Source organism: Piliocolobus tephrosceles, chromosome 12, assembly GCF_002776525.5.
Source record: "Piliocolobus tephrosceles isolate RC106 chromosome 12, ASM277652v3, whole genome shotgun sequence".
Taxonomy (NCBI): Eukaryota; Metazoa; Chordata; class Mammalia; order Primates; family Cercopithecidae; genus Piliocolobus; species Piliocolobus tephrosceles.
In genome coordinates this window covers 115,793,728-115,807,973 of record NC_045445.1, presented here as the reverse complement: position 1 = coordinate 115,807,973, position 14,246 = coordinate 115,793,728, and the positions used below count along the sequence as shown (strand labels likewise).

At 36.2% G+C, this 14,246-nt stretch overlaps 1 protein-coding gene across 1 annotated transcript in view; it reads right to left on the bottom strand.

Moving 5' to 3' along the window:
• The window catches only part of DMD (dystrophin), a 2,292,995-nt gene that overhangs the window by 1,170,501 nt on the left and 1,108,248 nt on the right, over nucleotides 1-14,246 (bottom strand). Inside the window, 2 exon segments of the mRNA XM_026451980.1 lie at nucleotides 11,753-11,779; nucleotides 12,080-12,093. Coding sequence (XP_026307765.1) covers nucleotides 11,753-11,779; nucleotides 12,080-12,093 — 41 coding nt within the window.

The window sequence follows — 14,246 nt, the reverse complement described above, 5'->3', positions numbered from 1 at the left end:
GAGCTCTTGTTTCCTCTGACACAAAACATTTCTCTTGGTACATAGTTCCACCTCCCCGATGTTTTCACTCTGGACATGATGGAAAGAGTGAAAAGCAATAGGAGATAGGAGAAGGCATTGCATTCACAATCAACATATGGTCAGCCACTTCCAATAAGTTTTCAGCACTGACGAACACTATCACTGCTGCCTTAAACTTATGCTGGTGTCCATTACTGTCCACTGACTACTTTGTCAAACTACACTTACTGGCTTTCTTCATACCTCGATGCTTTTTGTGCTCCTTTTCAGGGTTATTCCTTAGCCAGTCATTAAACACATTAAAAGTTCCTCATAAAAAAGGATGAGTTTATTTCCTTTGCAGGGACATGGATGAAGCTGGAAACCATCATTCTCAGCAAACTAACACAAGAACAGAAAACCAAATACCACATGTTCTCACTCGTAAGTGGGAGTTGAACAATGAGAACACACGGACACAGGGAGGGGAACATCACACACCAGAGCCTGTCACGGGGTGGGGGTTAGGGGAGGGAGAGCATTAGGAGAAATACCTAATGTAGATGATGGGTTGATGGGTGCAGCAAACCACCATGGCACATGTATACCTATGTAATACACCTGCACATTCTGCACATGTATCCCAGAACTTAGAGTATAATAATAATAATAATAATAAGTTCCTCAAAGATTTGTCTCGATCAATCTTCCCTTCTATCTACAGTCTCTCTTCAGGTTATTGTACCTATTCACATAACTTTAAATAGTATTTACATGCCTAGGCATCCCACATATGTATCTTGATCACAGATATTTCATCCATGTTTCAAGTAGATGTTTCAGATGTATCTCAAATTTAATAGAAATCTGGAAATGTCTCCACCTCCAAATCTGCCCCTTCTTTTCTGTTCTCCAGCTCAGTATTATCTAATATTCTCAGGGATCATCCCTGACACTTCACTTTCTTTCACCTCCACTTTCAAATCTGTCCAAAGTTTCTAGTAATAGCTCCATGAACATAAGTATCAAAGACATGTTCATTTCCACTTCCACTGACATCTCAAGGCTTGGTCTATGCTTTGGTATTCTAAGTGTCCATTCTGTTTTCACGGAGGTTCCCTGAAGTGTATTGTTTTCAGCAAAAAGAATGATTATGTCACTACCTTGCTTACAAGCTTTAATAGGCTGGGTGAGGTGACTCATGTCTGTAATCCCACCATTTTAAGAGGATGAGGTGGGAGGATTGCTTGCGCCCAGTAGTCCAAGATCAGCCTTAGAAACATAATGACACTGTGTCTCTTCAAAATAATTGTTTAAGGATAGCCAGGCATAGTGGCCCATGACTGTGGTAGTCCCAGCTACGTAGGAAGCTGAGGCAGGAGGGTGACATGAGAGGATTGCTTGAGCCCAGGGTTTCAAGGCAGCAGTGAGCTGTGATCATGTCACTGCACTCCAGCCTGGGCAACAGAGTGAGATTGTGTCTCGAAATAAATAAGTAAAACAAAATCTAAGAATAAAAAAAACAAACTTTTAATGGTTTTCCATTGCACTTAGATAAAATCTATACTTATTCTTGCGGCTACAATGACTTGTACAACCTAAACCTTGCCATGCTCTCCCTCTCTCACCATACCCCATGCACATGGGCTTTCCTTCAGATTTTCAAACATTCCAAGATCTCTCCCAACATCTCAAGACTTTGTTCATGTGATTCCCTACACTCTTGACTGAGTTGCGTGTCTCTGCTTCAATACTTTTCCCCACAGATGATTCCTCTCAGTCTCTAGACTGCAGCATTCTTTTTGTTAAAATATCTCACAGCTCCTTATACTTTTCATTCATAGCACTTACTATGGCTTGTAAATATGATTATTGCCTTAAAATACATTTTCCCCCACTAAACTTTAAGCTCCAAAAAGGCAGAAACAATGTGTGCTTTGTTAATTTCTGTAGAGTTTTTGAGACAGAATCAGAATTACTATATGTTGAATAAATGAGTACAGGAGTAAAAATGAAGATTATGATGCCTTTGCTCACTGATATATAGTACCTGATATATAAAAATATATATTATATAAATATGTAAACATATATTATATAAATATATATTATACATATAAATGCATATTATATAAATATATAAATATATACAAATATATTATATAAATATATATATGCATGTGTATACACAGATATATATTCAATGGTAAATGGTTTATTAAACTTTCCCAATCGATTAAGTACTGGTATGGAGTCAGAGAAGTGAGGGAAAACAGTTTTGTCTACCATCTTTGAGATATCACGGTGAGATTTAGGATACAGAGATTAAATATATTGTCCAGGTCTTTAAGAACCTCATAGACAAAGAGTTTATGTGCGACTCTAAAAAATGGATGAAGATAAGAAGATAAGTATTCACTGACTCTGACCTTTATTTAAATGAATAACATTGAGGAGGCCAAGGGTTTGGGGAGTTTATGACTTTGTTTTTAACCCTATCGACACTAAGAGAATAGAAATTGCTTACTAACTGGTCACTTAGCTGACTGAAGCAGCTTCTCTCTTTGTTGGAAGTTTAAATCAAGTTCCACAATTACTCAGTGCCAAAAAATACGGTGTGATATTCAAATATCTGGAGGATGAAAAGATATATAGGGCATATGGCAGAACTATGTAAAGTGCAGAATATGAGCTGAAGATAGTCCTAAAGCTCTTGGGAGATGTATATTTGGTGACAATCACATTCACTTCATACTGTCAGCCCTTTGTTATATCATTCTTACTCATTTGGGTCTGATCCTTGCCTTAATTATACTAAGGGAATTATGTATCTCTTTATCAATCTAAAATTGATTTTATCTTTTTTTTTTTTTTTTTTTGAGATGGAGTCTCGCTCTGTCACCCAGGCTAGAGTGCAGTGGCGTGATCTTGGCTTACTGCAACCTCCGCCTCCTGGTTTCAAGATATTCATCTGCCTCAGCCTCCCAAGAAGCTGGGACTACAGGCGTGCACACCAAGCCTGGCTAATTTTTGTATTTTTAGTAGAGACAGGGTTTCACCATATCGGCTAGGCTGGTCTCAAACTCCTGACCTTGTGATCCGTCCGCTCAGCCTCCCAAAGTGCTGGGATTACAGGCATGAGCCATCGCGCCTGGCCAATTGATTTTATCTTACACAATTTTCTCTTCTGGGCGTCACTATCATTCATCCTCTTCTTTTTCCTCTACATTTAAAAATGAAAACTCTTCTGCAAAACAGTTCATTAAAACTTATTCTTTATTTGTTTGTTTCTGAGACAGAGTCTTGCTCTGTTGCCCAGGCTGGAGGGCAGTGGCATGACCTTGGGTCACCGCAACCTCCACCTCCTGGGTTCCAATGATTCTCCTGCCTCAGCCTCCCAAGTAGCTGGGATTACAAGCATGCGCCACCACACCTGGTAATTTTTGTATATTTAGTAGAGATGGGGGTTTCACCATGTTGGCTGGGCTGGACTCGAATTCCTGGCCTCAAGTGATCTGCCCACTTCGGCCTCCCAAAGTGCTGGGATTACAGGCATGAGCCACCACACCCAGCCTATCCTTTTTTGTTTTATATAAGAAGCGTAGCATATAATAATATGTAGTAGTGTGGTAGAGATGAGAAGTGGTTTTTGAAAAGGAAAATGATCACATATACATTATTCACTTGCTAATTACGCTTACTGAGTATCTACTTTGCCAAACAATGAATCAAGTAATGAAGATATAATTGTCATTGTTAAGAAGTTCACAGTGTGTGTATTTGTATATGTATAGAGTCATAGAGGTGACAGAGATGGAGAAAAGGGATTTGTTTTATTAAGCAAGTACACAAATAACAAATAATGATTCATAATATGAAGGGTGTTTATATCCACAATGGAAACGGAAAAGGGTGGGTACCAATTTTTATTAGATGGTACTCACCATTGCATTATATGCAATTGTTCTACCATCTTAACCGTATCAGCTGCACTAAACATGGCTCATTACTGCTCACTAATATGAATATAGATTGATATCAGCAATTTGGGCACATGGGCTTGTCTTTAATTATGGGAAAATATACAAAATATTTCAACCATTTTAAGTGTATACAGTTCAGCGGCATTAGATACATTCACATGGATATGTAACCATCAACACCATCTATCTCCAAAATTCTTCATCTTTCTAAACTGAAACTCGATATCAATGACACCACAGCTTCTCACTTCCCCTACCCCTCCCTGGTCCCTGGCAACCATTCAACTTGTTGTTTAAGAATTTAACTACTCTAGGTGGATTATCTTCAAAGTTCATCCCTACTTTAGCATGTGACAGAATTTCATTCCTTTTTAAAGCAGAATACTGTTCTGCTGTATGGATACACCACATTTTGTTTCTCCATTCTTTGTTACTGTACACAGTGTACATTTGTTTCTACCTTTTGGCTATAGTAAAATATGCTGCACCCAAAACATGGGTGTACAAATATCTGTGTGAATTCCCGTTTTTCCATTCTTTTGGGTATATACCCAGAAGTGGAATTACTGGATCATATAATAGTTCTTTGTTAAAATTTTTTTAGGAACTAGTCTTGTAGCTTAAAAATAAAGTTTTATTGGAATATAATCACACTCATGCATTTACATATTGTCTATGGTTACTTTTGCAAAAAAAAAAAAAAAAAAAAAAAGGCAGAGTTTAATAGCTGTGAGATAGACCATATGGCCCACAAAGCCTAAAATATTTACTATCTTGTTCCTTACAGAATAAGTTTGCTAACTCCTGTCTTACAAAATTGCAGTAGCAATTCCTTGGTTTCACATGAAACATATGTCTTCAAACAGTTAAAAGACCTCTCATGTTGGGAAATAGAAAGAGGATAATTTTATTCTCAGTCTACAGATGAAAACCAAGGAAAGTGCTGAATGCCACATGGAAGTTGCAATCTCAAAGGAAGTTAATCCAATATTAATACCCAGACTCCATTGTTGCAGCTAAATCTATCTCATCACAAATCATAGAGTTATTTTACTTCTTTATATGCTATATAGAAAATTCAGGTATACATTTCCTATATCAATGCAATGTTTTGTTTTCTTCTTTTATTGAAGATAGAGTGGGAATACTGCATCAAGTGAAAGTACTTGAGTCTGAGAGAGGCTGAGTCGTATAACTGTGAAATGATTTGTCCTCCAAAAGCTCGGATTTAAAAATATATCAGATTCATGTGCAATGTATGACTAAAAACATACTTCCCTGGAATGTTAAAGATTAGGGTAATTTTCTGTCTCGTTGATCTAATATTGACAGTGGAATGTTAAAGTCTCCCACTATAATTGTGTGGGAGTCTAAGTCTGTTTGTAGGTCTCTAAGAACTTGTTTTATGAATTTGGGTGCTCCTGTATTGGGTGCATATATATGTACATTTAGAATAGTTGGCTCTTCTTGTTGCGTTGATCCCTTTACCATTATGTAATGCACTTCTTTGTCTTTTTTGATTTTTGTTGATTTAAAGTCTGTTTTATCAGAGACTAGGATTGCAACCCGTTTTTTTGTTTGTTTGTTTTTCTTTTTATTTGCTTGGAAAATATTCCGCCATCCCTTTGAGTCTATGCGTATGTGTGCCTGTGAGATGGGACTCCTGAATACACCACACCGACAGGTCCTGACTCTTTATCCAGTTTGCCAGTCTGTGTCTTTTAATTGGGGCATTTAGCCCACTTATATTTAAGGTTAATATTATCATGTGTGAATGCGATCTTGTAATTATGATGTTAGTTGGTTATTTTGCCTGTTAGTTGATGCAGTTTCTTCATAGGGTCAACGGTCTTTACAATTTGGTATGTTTTCCTCAGTGGCTGGTACTGTTTTTTCCTTTCCATATTTAGTGATTCCTTCAGGAGCTCTTGTAAGCCAGGCCTGGTGGTGACAAAATCTCTCAGCATTTGCTTGTCTGTAAAGGATTTTATTTATCTTTTGCTTATGAAGCTTAGTTTGGCTGGATATGAAATTCTGGGTTGAAAATTATCTTATTGAAGAATGTTGAATATTGGCCCCCACCCTCTCCTAGCTTATAGGGTTTCTGCAGAGAGATCTGCTGTTAGTTTGATGGGCTTCCCTTTGTGGGTAACCCAACCATTCTCTCTGGCTGCCCTTAACACTATGAGCAACTTCAGCCAAGTCTCAGAATACAAAATCAATGTGCAAAGATCACAAGCATTCCTCTACACCAATAAAACACAGAGAGCCAAATTGTGAGTGAACTCCCATTCACAATTGCTACAAAGAGAATAAAATACCTAGGAATACAACTTACAAGGGATATGAAGGGCCTCTTCAAGGAGAACTACAAGCCACTGCTCAAGAAAATAAGGAAGGATGCAAACAAATGGAAAAACATTCCATGCTCGTGGTTAGGAAGAATCAGTGTCATGAAAATGGCCATACTGTCCTAAGTAATTTACAGATTCAATGCTATCCCCATCAAGCCACCATTGGCTTTCTTTACAGAATTAGGAAAAATTACTTTACATTTCATATGGAACCAAAAAAAGAGCTTGTAGAGCCAAGACAATCCTAAGCAAAAAGAACAAAGCTGGAGGCATCACGCTACCTGACTTCAAACTATACTACAAGGCTACAGTAACCAAAACAGATTGGTACTGGTAGCAAAAAGACATATAGACCAATGGAACAGAACAGAGGCCACAGAAATAATGTCACACATCTACAACCACCTGATCTTTGACAAACTTGATGAAAACAAGCAATGGGGAAAGGATTCCCTATTTAATAAATGATGCTGGGAAAACTGGCTAGCCATGTGCAGAAAACGGAAACTGCTCCCGTTTCTTACACATTATACAAAAATTAACTCAAGATGCATTAAAGACTTCAACCTAAAACCTAAAACCATGAAAGCCCTAGAAAAAACCTAGGCAATACCGTTCAGGATACAGGCACGGGCAAAGACTTCATGACTAAAACACCAAAAGCAATGGCAACAAAAGCCAAAATTGACAAATGGAATCTAATTAAACTAAAGAGCTTCTGCACAGCAAAAGAAACTATCATCAGAGCGAACAGGCAACCTACAGGATGGGAGGAGATTTTTGCAATCTATCCATCTGACAAAGGGCTAATATCCAGAATCTACAAGAAACTTGGACAAATTTACAGGAAAAAAAAAACCCTGTCAAAAAGTGGGCAAAGGATATGAAATGACACTTCTCAAGAGAAGACATTTATGTGGCCAACAAACATACGAAAAAAAGCTCATCATCACTGGTCATTAGAGAAATGCAAATCAAAACCACAATGAGATACCATCTCACGCTAGTTAGAATGGTGATCATGAAAAAGTCAGGCAACAACAGATGCTGGAGAGAATGTGGAGAAATAGGAACGCTTTTACACTGTTGGTGGGAGTGTGAATTAGTTCAACCATTGTGGAAGACAGTGTGGTGATTCCTCAAGGATCTAGAACCAGAGACACCATTTGGTATCTCTGGTTATATCCCATTACTGCATATATATCCAAAGTATTATAAATCATTCTGCTATAAAGACATATAGACATGTATGTTTATTGCAGCACTATTCACAATAGCAAAGACTTGGAACCAACCCAAATGCCCATCAATGATAGGCTGGATAAATAAAATTGGCACATACACACCATGGAATACTATGCAGCCATAAAAAAGAATGAGTTCATGTCCTTTGCATGGACATGGATGAAGCTGGAAACCATCATTTTCAGCAAACTAACACAAAAACAGAAAACCAAACACCACATGTTCTCACTCAAAAGTGGGAGTTGAGCAATGAGAACACATGGACACAGGGTGGGAAACATCACACACTGGGGCCTGTCAGGGGATGGGAGGCTAGGGGAGAGATAGCATTAGGAGAAATACCTAATGTAGATGATGGGTTGATGGGTGCAGCAAACCACCATGTCACATGTATACCTATGTAACAAATCTGCACATTCTGCACATGTATCCCAGAAGTTAAAGAACAATAATGAAAAACAGATCAGGGTAAAATATTTCTTCTCATTGAACATAGCCATAGGTAGGATCATAAAATAGCACAACTTATATAAATAGAAAAATAAATGATTCAGAAACAGGTCTCAGGTACAAACAGCCAAAATAATTCAATGAAATTATTTATCTATACTACCAATTGTGGACTCACATGGCATCATATTTGATATAAATAATAGTTTATTTTAAATGAATATAGACAGAAGTGGCTGGAAGTTAAAAGCATATATTTCTTCTCCATAAGATGAAAGAGGATTTAGGATACACTTAAGATAACCTAGTAAATCTTGTTTGTTTTGCCAGTGTAGGTTCTGCTTGGCATTTAAATATCTGTTACTTAATAGAAACATTCAATTTTAGGACCCAAAAATATCACACAATATTATTCATTAAAATTATACCTATTCAAATCTAACTAGCCATATCATATAGTGACTGACATTTTTAGATGAAACCCACAAATGTGAAATATTTTTATTTTGAAGACTCTTTCACATTTAATATGCTTTCATGCTAACTTTTCAAATTTAAAGCACCTTCTATGAAATCTATAGGTATACAAATACCCTATATTGTATAATTTACTTCAATGTTATAAATTTTCTACGACTATGTATATCATTCACAATATGAAATATAAAAATTTACTTAAATATATATAAAATTATTGGTATAATTATATAAAATATAATTGTATAATTGTATAAAATATAATTGTATAAAAATATGATTATTTTATTTACTTTGTATTAAATATAATGGGATTTGATATTATTATATTAAATTTACATTCATGATGAATATAAGTAAATAAACATTGAGTAAAAGTTTTAAGAAATGTGCTATCTGCATGAATGACTATTCAATACATTTTTATTGAACATCCATCAAGTTCATTGTGATGAATACAGTTTTAGAAAAAATACTAATACTCTGGCTTCAAAGAGTGCTATATATTGAAAGTCTACAATGCTTTGAATGCTGTAGGAAGACAAGATAAATTAGGACTCTTGATCACTGTCCCATAAAAGCTTATAATCTGTCTAGTAAGGAATAGCCAACAATTATTACAATAGAAGACAGTAAAAATAAGTAGAATGCAATGTTCCAGATGTTCAGAGGAGTTGGAGAATCATCTCCTTATGTGTTGGTCAAGAGAGCCTTGATGGAAAATGTAGCATCTGAGCAGGGCATTGAAGGATCATTTAATGGATATTCCTCCCTCCCAAAATTTTTTGTCTGTCCAATATTCCTTCTGTGGTGAAGAAAATTAGTACTCTTTGGAAATCTTGGTATTTATTTCATTATGTTTCTCATGTCCCTTTGAGGTTTCATGAGGGCCAACGTGACTGAATCTTGGAAAATAGGAATGTGTAGGAAGGGATGCATCACTTCTTGCCTGAGGCCCTTAATAGTTAATGTCAATTTCTCAGCTCTCCTTTGTCAATATCTCTGAAGTTTCAATGTTGATATGGCAGAGCCACAAGATGAAAGCAATTTAGGTCCCTGAGTCACTGTGAAGGAATGTTACCTGATTTATATCAGACTTTATATGAGCAGTAAATACACATTCATTAGGCCGCTGAGATTTCAGGGTTAGTTTTTTTTGTGGCATGTAACATTAACTGTTCTGAATAAGTATCTACTCTTTTGTGAATGGTACCCTGCTTTTCCTTGGATGAAATTACTCTTCCCTCATTCTGCATGATCTTAGGGGAACCTATAATCATAGTGCTCTGTAAATGCTATAAATTGGGCCAATTAGATTTAGAAATTCGAATCTGGAATTGAGAAAAGGAGAGTCAGTACAATTTGAAGCTGAACCATTTTAATGACAGCACCCAAAAAGTAACTTCCCTGGAGTTGCTGCCTCTCAGTGCTGCCCTGTGCCACAGTTGCCTTCTTTCCCTTCATTTCCAAGAACTATACATTATCCCTCCAATAAGTTTCATTTCACTTCAGTTAAATGGAGATGGTTTCTGCTTCTTAGAATCAAAGCTTCCTAGGTGGTGAGGACTTTTATATACAAAATTACACTCCAAAGAAGTATGGAATAAGGGTATTTTAGATAAATAAGCACATTTTGCTGTAGAGTTGCATAGAGATACAAGTTACAGAAGCTATGTTAGGGTTTATAAGTGCCAGACTATGAATTCTGGATGTTAGCCTCTGGCCTAGGAGGTTAGAAAATCAAATGCCTTCAGGGGACATGTGGGACACATAAAATTGTAAAGCCTTATAAAGTACAGCAATAAGTGCTAAACTGATGGTGTTGATCAGTCCAACCTTTGCCCTGTTTCATTGCCTTTTAAAGTTCCTTGCAGGTCAAACAAAACAGCCAAGCAAAACATATCCTTCAGCTCTCTTTTCTCCTGGGGCTACCAGTTTGAAATCAAAGCTATCAATAGAGAAACACTGGAAGTTTTTGTGCTGGGAAATGTGAAGCAGGAAGTACTGCTTCAGAAAGCTTAACTCCTTCAAAATAAACAGTGATTTGGGTTGAGAGAGATCTCTTACAAGGTATCCATTGACTTGAGATTCATGTCCAGAAGAATGAAAAGGGAGGACATGAAAACAAAAAGAGTCTACAGAATCCAGTAAATGGCAACATATTCAATTAAAGCGCAGGGAGGTATAAAGAAAGGACAATACATGTTTTAATCTGAGGACATTATAAGAAATAATGGTGGTAGGTTCTTGGAATTGAGAAGTCTAAGTTGCATGGTATAGGAATCAAAGTGGTGCTGCTATTGATTTCGTAACTTTAAGAGAACTTTATCAAATTTGTGAATTCATTATTTCTTTATCTTAAATGCTATATAGCACTAATGCCTCAAAAGAACAACCGACAAATGCCTACCCACATGAATTATATAGAGTATTTTGTTTTAATGAATGGCTGGCCCAAGAAAATGGTTGCACTCAGGAGAGAACGTTTGTGATTGTTTTTGGAAATTCTTCTGTGGGGTGGGTAATAATACACTCAAGAGAGCATGTTTGTGATTTTTCTGGGAAATTTTTTCATGGAGTGGGTAATAAATAGAGCAGAATAGTAGGTGAGAAATACTCAATTTCAGGACTAAACTCTAATTTGTTGTAAATTGTAATATTAAATTACAAAATTTAAACATTGTGAATATGTTCTTTTTCTGTACTCAGATGTTAAATCAAATATTTTTAGCTAATTAGTGGAAAGTGAGTTTATAAAAAGATTGATAGCAAATAAAACAATAATTGCCTAAACACCAGGGTTACTTGATACCTAAGGGCTAATCCTAACATGATGGTATCTTTAAATACATAATGCAGACCCATAAACTAGTATGAGAATCAAAGTACAAAGTTTTTATTGACTTTCTCAATGTGTGTACTCACACAGAGATATTATTCACAAAATGAAAGTTAGCAGTTTGTGAGTGAAAGAAAATAGACCAGAAATAAGGTACATACTTGATGATTCTACTTTTACAAAATTCTAGAAAATGCAAACTTATCTCTAATGCCAGTCAGCATCAGTGGTAACCTGAGAATGAAGGGAGGGGTAGGAGAGTGATCACCAAAAACAGACTTGTGAGGATGTTGGATATATTCATTATCTTGACTGTGGTAACAGTTTCACTGGTATTTGCATATGTCAAATGTATCAAATTGTACTATTTAAATGTGTAGTTTACTGTATATTATTTATACCACAATGAAATTGTTTCCAAAAAGAACTAGCTTGGCCAAAACACTACCTAAATGCATTACTAGGTATAAAAGTTTTACTTAAAAACAATGTATGTCTCAATAAGGATAAACATTACTGTAGTAAACACTGTGGTGTGCCACCCAGATTCACCAATTACAAATGAAGCATTCATTCTCCCAGTTACTGGGATTGTTATCTACTAACAGAGCGTAGCTAAGCTCTTCCAAGAAATTTCTCTCAGCAGACAGGCACTTCTTTGACCAAGATGATATTGCCCGGAAGCTGGTAGCTGGGAGGCTCACATCTAATGACTAATGGATTAGGGATACAACGGTCCACCCTCCTTGCTTCATACAGTAATATTCTGAATGGTCATCCCAAGCCCATATGGGATCAGATAAGATCTTCCATTTAACTGCATCATTATTCAACTCCTCTCTCTGCTCAATCCTCCTGCCCAGGAATTTTTCTTAAGAGCACTCACTAAGAAACCATCTGCATGGAAATCTCTATCTTAGAGTCTATTTCTAAGAAAATCCAATCTAAGATAACAACCTAATATGTTGAGAAGTTAAAATACAGAAAACAGAAATACATATTTGAAGTACTCATTTAAATAACATTATGAAAATGTATATCAGTATTTATAAATATCCATTATATACAATAATAATATTTCATCATTTCTTCAACTTATTACTAGATTTCTGGGAAAAAATACAGGATACAAGTGCTTAAAGAAAGCTTAAGAAGGAGATACAACCAATTGCATGTGATAACAGAATATTTTGCAGACTGTCAACTATTGAGGACACTGGCATGTTTGGAAGAATAACTGTTATTAAATTTTAGAACATAAAGGTACAACATATTGTTATCAATCTTAATAAATTCACTCAACATTTCAGAATAATATGAAAATATGCCAATAGAAATTCCATTTTACTATTGTTACTATCAAGAACTTGGCAAAATTTGGTCTTTTACTTTGTGAATGTATAAAATGATACCATTAACATATATGGAATTAACTACATGCTAACTGTAACACGTTCCACCTTTCAATAAATGAAATAGCCATGATAATTCTTCCTTTAGGATGAAGAGAGAGCGTTTTCCATGAAATTTTGAATTGATTTTCACTATCTAAAGACATGAAACACGTGTGCTAGCTCTGGAAGATGAAAGAAGATGAAAATGTCCTCAATAGGAAGGCCTTCCAGGATGTTGAATGGTAAGAGACAACTTCCATCTAATTATAGATGCATTAAAACATGGTCCATTAGCTATAACACTTATCCTTTCCCTTTCTACCAACCCTCGTTTATCCCTCAGCCATTGATTTTAAAAATTATTATATATTATAATATATTATATATATGACATCCAAAGGAAAAAATGTAAATGAAACTCACTTCCAACAGACTACTGCTCTCAGCAGACTGAAAAGAGAATAAAAACCAAATATCTACAAATTTATTTAACGTAGAAAAACAATTCGTGTATCTTAAAGGCAGTGATAGGGTTTAGCTGTGTCCCCAACCAAATCTCATCTTGAATTGTAGTTCCCATAATCCCCAGATGTCATGGGAGGAATCCGGTGGGAGGTAACTGAATCATGGGGGTGGTTATCCCTGTGCCACTGTTCTTATGATAGTGAGTTCTCATGAGAGCTGATGGTTTTATATGGGGCTTTTCCCCCTTTGCTCAGCACTTTTCCTTCTTGCCATCATGTGATGAAGGATGTGTTTGCTTCTGCTTCCACAGTGATTGTAAGTTTCCTGAGGTCTCCCCAGCCATGCAAAACTGTGAGTTAATTAAACCTCTTTCCTTTATAAATAACCCAGTCTCAGGCGATTCTTTATAACAGCATGAGAGCAGACTAATACAGTAAATTGGTACCACAGAGAGTGGGATACTACTATAAAGAAAGCCAAAAATGTGGAAGCAACTTTGGAACTGGGTAAAAGGCAGAGGTTCAAACAGTTTGGAGGACTCAGAAGAAGACAGGAAAGTATGGGAAAGTTTGGAACTTTCTAGAGAATTGGAGGGATCAGAAGACAGAAAGATGTGAGAAAGTTTGGAATTTTCTAGAAACTTGTTGAATGGCTTTGACCCAAATGCTGATAGTGATATGAATAATAAAGTACAGACTGAGGTGGTCTCAGATGGAGATGAGAAACTTGTTGGGAACTGTAGTAAAGGTCACTTTTGCTACACTTTAGCAAAGAGACTGGTGGCTTTTTGCCCCAGTCCTAGAGATCTTTGGAATTTTGAACTTGAGAGAGATGATATAGGGTATCTGGTGGCAGGAATTTCTAAGCAGCAAAGTTTTCAAGAAGTAACTTGGGTGCTGTTAAAAGCATTCAGTTTTATGTATCCACAAAGATGTGGTTTGGAATTGGAAATTATGTTTAAAAGGGAAGCAGAGCATAGAAGTTCAGAAAATTTGATGTCTGAGCATGCGATAGAAAAGAAAAACCCATTTTCTGAGGA